General features: G+C 49.0%; 1 protein-coding gene across 9 annotated transcripts in view; it reads right to left on the bottom strand.

Annotated features, from left to right (window-relative positions):
- Positions 1–371: 371 nt before the first annotated feature.
- The window catches only part of Dhrs7b (dehydrogenase/reductase 7B), a 30,285-nt gene continuing 22,773 nt past the window's right edge, over positions 372–7,883 (bottom strand). For all 9 annotated transcript variants that reach the window (XM_059270825.1, XM_059270833.1, XM_059270828.1 and 6 more), the window contains 4 exons: positions 6,375–6,591; positions 5,843–5,935; positions 2,721–2,873; positions 372–795 (listed from right to left, as the gene is read on the bottom strand). In XM_059270825.1, the coding sequence (XP_059126808.1) occupies positions 590–795; positions 2,721–2,873; positions 5,843–5,935; positions 6,375–6,591 (669 nt within the window). In that variant the 3' untranslated portion in view covers positions 372–589. The remainder of the gene's footprint in view (positions 796–2,720; positions 2,874–5,842; positions 5,936–6,374; positions 6,592–7,883) is intronic.

Raw genomic sequence — 7,883 nt, 5'->3', positions numbered from 1 at the left:
TATATGGGAGATTTACTTTGATTTGGGGAAATTTCCAATGGACCTCGTATGGTTTCAGCTGTCAGTTTCTGTAACAGGAAAAATTTCTTTCTAAACTTGGAAAATGAAGTTGACCTGCTCAGTGAACCCATCATGCCTTTTTAATAAGTCAGAGGTGGCTGGATGGTGGTGGTGCACGCCTTTAATCCCAGCACTCTGGAGGCAGAAGCAGGCTGACCTCTGAGTTCAAGGCCAGTCAGGACTACAGAGAAACCCTGTCTCAAAAAAAGACTTGGGGCTGGTGCTATCAGGACACCTAGTTCCCAAACCTCCACTTCCAGAATCGGGCAGGTCTAGGACTCAGAGGATGTGGTTCTACTGAGAACTCTGACCACTGTTCAGTCGTTTATTTTACATCTTTAGAGTCCCAGCCCAACTCCATATTTTACTTCTTAAGGGCTAACCCACCCCCAGGGAAACAGAAGCGCTCTGTCCACCTTAAACTGCAGGATAGCCCTCAGCCATGGATCCCTTGCAGAGCAATCCCAGCCCCAAACGGTGTGGTACTCAGTCTGACCAGGTCGATCCAGGCTAGCAGCGCTGACCAATATCAGGAGTTCTTGGATTTTCGTTCTTTTCTGGCCCTAGAGGCCATGATTCTGAAGAAAATCCCAGGAGCCAGAGTTCTGAGATAGACAGCCATGAATGGCAGTAAGTCGGTCAAGATCACATCCTTTTTCTTCTTCCCTACAGCAGCAAGGACATCCTGGGCCACCTCTGCAGGGCTTCTGCCCTGGGCTGTGTTCTTGTCTAGAGCTACAGGAAAGAAAAGAAAGAGAACATGAGGATAAGTGAGCAGTCATGAGGCCAGCTTCCCAGAGCTCCTCCCGGAAGTAGATGGTTACACTGAGAAAATGAGGAACTGTTTTATGGTTCAAAGCAGGTAAATGGGGATAAAGAGATATAGATAGGATGGCGGACTGGGGATACCAGTTAGTGTGTGGAACCAACTAACTAGTGAGTGTGCCCGCTCATCTGTCTGTGACAGATGTCCAAAGCCAGCACAGGTAGGTCTCAGAGTGGACCCCACCCCACATCTCAAGATTGCCAGGGCTGGAGAGATGGCTCAGAGGTTAAGAGCACCAGCTGCTCTTCCAGAGGTCCTGAGTTCAATTTCCAACAACCACATGGTGGCTCACAACCATCTGTAGTGGGATCTGATTCCCTCTTCTGGCATGCATGAAGACAAAACACTCATACATAAAACTACATAAATAAGCCAGGCAGTGGTGGCCCATGCCTTTAATCCCAGCACTCAGGAGGCAGAGGCAGGCCAGCCTGGTCTACAGAGCAAGTTCCAGGACAGGCTCCAAAGCCACAAAGAGAAACCCTGTCCCAAAAACAAAAACAAACAACAACAACAAAAAAAAACCACATTAAATAAATAAATCTTAGGTTGTCAGGCTTGGTGGCAGGTTTTACCCATGAGCCATTTCACTGGCCTGAGAGTCTTCTTGACCTTAGATATTCTACATCTGGGCAACAACCAGTGACTAGGGGATGGTACATCATCTACTCTGTCCTGGCTGGTACCCAAGGCTGTCAGCGGAAGATGGTAGAGACCATCTTGACCCCATGTGCACCCCTGTGCACTGAGCTGGGAGTAAACAGCTGTCCCAGTTCCCAGCGGCATGCAAAAGCTGGATGAGGAACAGCTGGGACAGTTAGGAGGGTGTAGGGTAACAGCATCTGATGTTCCCTCTCTGCTGGTGACTCATCCATCTTGCTAACAGCAGAACCAGACGCAGACTCAGAAGAGACCATTAGCACACACCATCCAGAAGCCGAGCTCCCACGGGGATCTGTCCTCACTGTGTGTTGACCACAGGAGAAATTGAGACCCGTTTGAACTGAATTTTCTAGGATAAACAGGTTGGCAGCGGTCTGGCTCCTACCACTGTGGCTTTCTGTGAAGAGACTTGGTGTAGCAAGGCAGCTACCCAAATTGGAGTGGTCTTGATTCAGACCTGGTCAGATGGGTGCAAGACCTGCAGGACCTGAGCAGCAGCAGCAGCAGCAGCAGCACAGGACACAGAATGCATCCTGGGGACAGGGCTTAGTGTTAGACAGCAGGCCTGCTCCAAGCTCAGGCAGGTAAGGCTGGCTCTGATAGTTCCAGCACTCATGGACCGGCTGACCCAAGATGGATGTTCTATATGTATAAGCTGGAGTCAGGCCTCTCAGCCCATGAGCAGCACCTGCATGTCAGCTCAATGCTGCTGCTGGCTGAGTAGGTTGGAGGCTGATACTGCTGCACCCCATCCAGCCTCATCTGAACACTCTCCCTGAAACCAGCCATTTCTCCAACACCCTGGGCAGGAACCAATCATACCAAGTGCCCCCTTCTTCCACTGACCCCGCCCCTACCCCCGTACCCCCCATTAGCCCTGAGTTCAATGTACTGAGTCCTAATTATAATATTCCTTGGGCCTTGGGATCTGCAGATGAGTTAGTGGGAAGTTTGGTGAGGGATTTTCTGTCCCAGTTCTCTACCTATGGGGGATCTTGTTCTAAAAGCTGAATTTGTGATAAGGCCAAAGGGGTCTCAGTGGGGAAATGCCATGTACACAGCAGTTCACATCTGCAGCCAACACTCGGGCTCAGGAATGGCTTAGGCAGCAGAGTGCTGCATTACAGTCCATCTGTAGCTTCTAGGGATGAAGGAGAGAAACCCGACCTACCTCCGTATCTGGAGCCATTGGCAGTGACGGCATTTACAGACAGGTTGGTATAGATGTAGCCAGGGCTTATCACAGTCACTTCAATGTCATCCTGCTCCATCTCAGCGCGCAGACAGTCAAAGAATGCCTGGGTTGCATGCTTGGAGGCCGAATCTGTACGTGTGGACAAGGGCAGAAAGGGTGCTGCTGTGGGTTCACCATTTAAGATTACAGCACTAGAGTAGTGTCAAGTCCTGGTTCTGACAAGTGCACTTTGTCCTTGTTCTTAGAAGATACTGAGGTCATAGGAATAAAGCACTGCCTTCAACGTCCTCAAATGGTTGAGAAAAGAAATGATATCCATGGTGTGTGTATATGTGTGTATACAAACATACACACACACACACACCCCTATAAATATATTCAGCCCTGCCAAGTGGGTCTGTCTAGTTCTGTCAGGGGAGGAGGGGGTCCTCCAATGACAGAACTCCCCACAGGAGTCTTCACAAGTTGTTTCCAGTCCTTGTCCCTGCTGAACATGGCCTCAGAGAGCCTCCCTCATGCAAGGCTGTGCAGATTCAAACTTTCTGACTGCTTCCATAAGGAGGAAGCTAAGCCTGTTCTGCCTAGGAGACAGGCCCCTGTGTCCCCCAGCAGCAGCTCCTCAGGCATGCTCAGGGGCATGGAGACCCTGGTGAGGCTCTTAGGAAACAAGCCAGCGCCTCCGCAGTAACCCGTCTCCTCTAGTTTCGAGTCCTGATGTTTTAGCACTTGTCAAAAGGGGCTCCCATCAGCTAAATATACCGGGAAGGCAAAGCAAGGGGGGGCAGAGCAGGCACCCGGAAGCAGCAGGGCTTGTGAGTAGAGATGCTGGCCTGGATGAGCGGCAGCCCAAGGGATGAGGAGAGCAGCCATTCTGGGTCTTCAAAGCCCAAGTCCATATTGATAGCTGGGTCACTCCAGAACTCCGAGGCCATGGGCTCTCAGCTGTGCACACCAAGCCCACGATGCTACCAGTGAAAGTTGGCCCCTCCTCGGGGCACACACAGTGCCACTCCCCAATGTGCTGTGCTGTGACCGTCTCAGTGTCTAACAGCACAAGGGGATAGGCCATTTCTCCCACTCCACTGCTAAGAAGGCTGTTCACCATGGGTTAACTCCACCTCCCTAGGAAGCTGGCCACACTCAGTCTGGTTAACCATCTAGTATCCAGACCACTGTGCATACCTGCTGCAGTCAGTGGGCCATTAAAGAACAAAGCTAGTAGGAATACGTCAAAGTGAAATGTGGCATGTAGTAATTCATGACATATTCTGTAAACCTCTACTCCAGTTAAACCACTATTAACACTGTGGCTTAGTTGCTTAATCAATACTGATGACAGCGTTTTGGTTTTGTTTTTCTGCAGAACCATCTGAGCAGCCTTAGGTAACTGTCCAGTGCTATCGGGATTAAAACAAGGATGAGACCAGAGAGAGATCCCCTAGAGCATCAGGCTGGCCTGCTGTTAAGTGACAAAGCACAGCTCACTGCATCTTTGAATCAGCACTGGGAGGCATGCAGATGGCTGCGGTGGCAGTGGAAAGCTTAGGGTCTGAAGTTAAGTGAAGGTCCCAGGACACACGTGGAGAGCCAGAAGGCAGAACTGAGGTCCAGGCCTGGGAAAGGAACTGCTTCTGTGCAATGGTCAGCGGCCCTTTACTGAACCGAGTGGTGTCACTGCCCCTCCATGCTGGAAGAGTCCAGCCCTCCTTGGCTGGGCAGGCCAGATTGCACTGGTCTTTGGAGGCAGATGGGCAAAGGCTTCCAAGTCAGCGCCTCCGTTTCAGAGAAAAAGATAACTAAGGAGTTTGTGATACTCCCTTTCAAACCTTTTTTTTTTTTCTCCCCGAGACAGGGTGTCTCTGTGTAGCCTTGGCTGTCCTGTAGACCAGGCTGGCCTTGAACTCACAGAGATCCGCCTGCCTCTGCCTCCCGAGTGCTGGGATTGAAGGTGTGCCTCCACTGCTGGCGTACCTTTCAAATCTTTTTAACCCCCTCCGCAGACTAGAAGCTGCACTCTGTGTGTTTGTTTGCATGTGTGAACAGGAGGCCAGGCAAACAAAGGACATCTGAGATCGTGGCCGCTCTCTTAGGTAGAAGTGGGCACAGGAATAGAAGCCAACTGGGTGTTTTTAAGGTTTGGATGTTACCTGATGTTTCTACTTCTTCAGGCTTATCTTAATCTAGAGATACCAATAGTCAAGGATATTCTGTCACAGATCACTACTAAAGGTCAAAGTTTGAGGTAAGGATAGGGGATTCTCCAGTGCCTATGAAAATGGCCGCCAGGCAGCAGTGCCGCATGCCTTTGATCCCAGCACTCAGGAGGCAGAGGCAGGCGGATCTCTGTGAGTTTGAGGCCAGCCTGGTCTACAGAGCGAGATCCAGGACAGGCACCAAAACTACACAGAGAAACCCTGTCTCAAAAAAAACCTAAAAAAAAAAAGATGAAGAAAATGGCTAAGTTAATTATGTTATAGCCATTTACTGAATTATATCTAATTAAAAGAACCTATATGCCTATCTAGTGGACTGAACAAGTCAGAAACACTATGTAAAATGTGATCCCATTTTGGATGTTTGATTATATGTAGGAAAAAAACTGGAGCCATATGCCCCAAAGTGCTGAAAGGATTTCAGTCCAGGGCCACTGCAGGTCCTTCCTCATAACAGCCTTCTACACTGAGCTGTCTCCATTTGCAAGTGAAGATGAGCACATAGAGAGAGGAACACCTGCCCAAGGTCACCTAGAGGATAGGGAAGAAGCTAGGATTTAAACTAAGGTACATGATTGCTTAAAACATTCTGATCATTGCTGGGCATGGTAGCGAACACCTTTAGCCCTAACACTTGGGAGGCAGAGGCAGGCAGATCTCTGAGTTCAAGGATAGCCTGATCTACATAGTGAGTTCCAAGATAGCCAAGGCTAAGTAGAAAGACTATGTCTCATAAAACAAAACAAAAACTCAGAAAGACTATTCTGATGAAGTTACTAATGTATCTGTAGGATATTTCTACAGTGTATGAATCTAGCTAGTGACATCATTTTTTATAATCAGAAAAAAATAAAATGCTCTGGGAAAGGAAGGTAAAGTACTTACATGCTGATCGAAAAGGAATGCTGATCTTGCCCTGGATGCTGCTGATGGCGACGATGTGGCCTCGCTTCCTCTTGACCATGGAGGGTAGGAGCGCTGAGGGGACAGGGTGGAAAATTAGACAGCGTCTCCTAGTCACTGTGCCTGGTGATGCTGGAGGAGACACTACCGTTTCCCATAGAGAACCTCAGGAGAGAGAGAGCACAGAACACACAAACAGCACAGCCCTTGTCCTACTGGGAGCTGGACCTCTGAGCTGAAGTCTGTGTCTATACATCAAAATATTGCCTTTGGTGGGATGCATGGAGCAGAAATGCAAAAGCTGCATCAGTGAGACGAACACTGATGTGAAGGCACAAAACAGATACAATGCAGATATAAACCCAGAAAAAGCAAAACACCCAGACTCTAATGACCACACCCACTGCAAGGGGCAAAATGGACAGGAACAGACAGTGTCTCACTAAAAAGAAACCAAGATTAACTGGCATGCTAATGACTGTGCTCATACCTCCTACCCTAAGATGCTACCTACCTTTCGTGAGAGCAACGGGGCCAAAATAGTTGATCTCCATCACCCTCCTGTCCACGTCCACTATGGTATCACTGATGGCACCACGGTAGCTGACCCCAGCGTTATTGATGAGGATGTCCACATAGCCAAAGCACTGTAGGATCTCAGCTGCTCCTGCAGCAACAGCACCAGGATCCGCGAGGTCGAAGGTCACCGTGTAAGGTTTGTGTGTCTGTCCCTGGCCAAATAAAAGAAAAACCAAAATGCACCTCATGAGTGTCAGCCATGTTCCTACTTCTCAGAGTTTTGGGACTGACCCACTCAGCACAAACGCAATAGGTTGTGGCAACCCTCTTCCAAAGATGCAGCCTATGAAGTTCCTGTCTGTGGTGTTCACATCTATCTGGGCAAATTTCTCCTAGGTTGAAGCTGACGGCTATACCCCACAAGATGTGACCACAGGCCCCTCTTACTTTCATCAGTCAAACTGTTGACCCACAGGTCAGGATCATGTATGGTGTGAACATACTCGTATGGTGTGTATATGACCACAGGAGTTATTAACAATAGCTGCCTTGATTCCACTCAACAGTCATCAAGGCACAGGTGCCGTCCACCCTAGGTGGTTACTTCTACTCATCTGTTTACAAAATGTTGTTCATGTATTCCCGGAAGGCCTGGCACTGGGACACAGCAGAAAGGAGGCCAGGCATGGCTCCTGACCCAGACAGGAGGGGAGGAATTAATCTCCATAATCATAAAAACTGCTGCAAAGTACCAGGTGCTCGAGGAATGAGCCCAGCATGGTTCTGCTGCACAGCTCAGTGGGAGGAGGGAGGCAGTGAGGGGGAGGCAGAGGGGACAGCAGAATGGGAGGCTCTGGGAACCCATCTCCATCTGGAAATGAAACCCTGTGGCGTGACTTCAAGTTCCAGGTTACCCGAACGTATCTTCCAAGGGAGTGCTCTGCTGACAAATCACAGCTGCCACCAAAACCTGGCAGGCAACAGTGCAAAAGGCAGACCATATTTCTGGTGTAGCTTGGGGGACCCAGGGTGGGCGAGAAGGAACTTAGCCGCCACATACTGCTGACCTACTGCTCGTGCCTGAGGTGGGCATGGAGGCTGTTGAAACAGCCATCACTGAATACAGCTGCCAGCAGACTGCTTTGGAACATCAAAATTAATCTAAAAAGAATCCCCAGGAGGATGAGATACTAGATTTAATAACAAAGACTTTAAAACAACTATCTCCACAACGCTGAAAGAATGAAGAAAGGCATTGGCAACAATAGGAAATAGATGAATAAAAAAAAAGTATTTCAATAAAGGGGAGAATTACAAAAAGAAATTCTAGCCAGGTGGTGGTAGCATACATCTTTGATCCTAGCACTCGGGAGGCAGAATCAGGTAGATCTCTGAGTTCGAGGACAACCTGGTCTACAGAGTGAGTCCCAGGACAGCCAGGGCAACAGAGAAACCCTGTCTTGAAAAACAAAACAATAAAAAGCAAACGAACTCAAATCCTAGA

Source organism: Peromyscus eremicus, chromosome 8a (assembly GCF_949786415.1).
Source record: "Peromyscus eremicus chromosome 8a, PerEre_H2_v1, whole genome shotgun sequence".
Classification (NCBI taxonomy): domain Eukaryota; kingdom Metazoa; phylum Chordata; class Mammalia; order Rodentia; family Cricetidae; genus Peromyscus; species Peromyscus eremicus.
The sequence above is the reverse complement of the archived record's forward strand: the minus strand, read 5'-3'. Positions and strand labels throughout refer to the sequence as shown.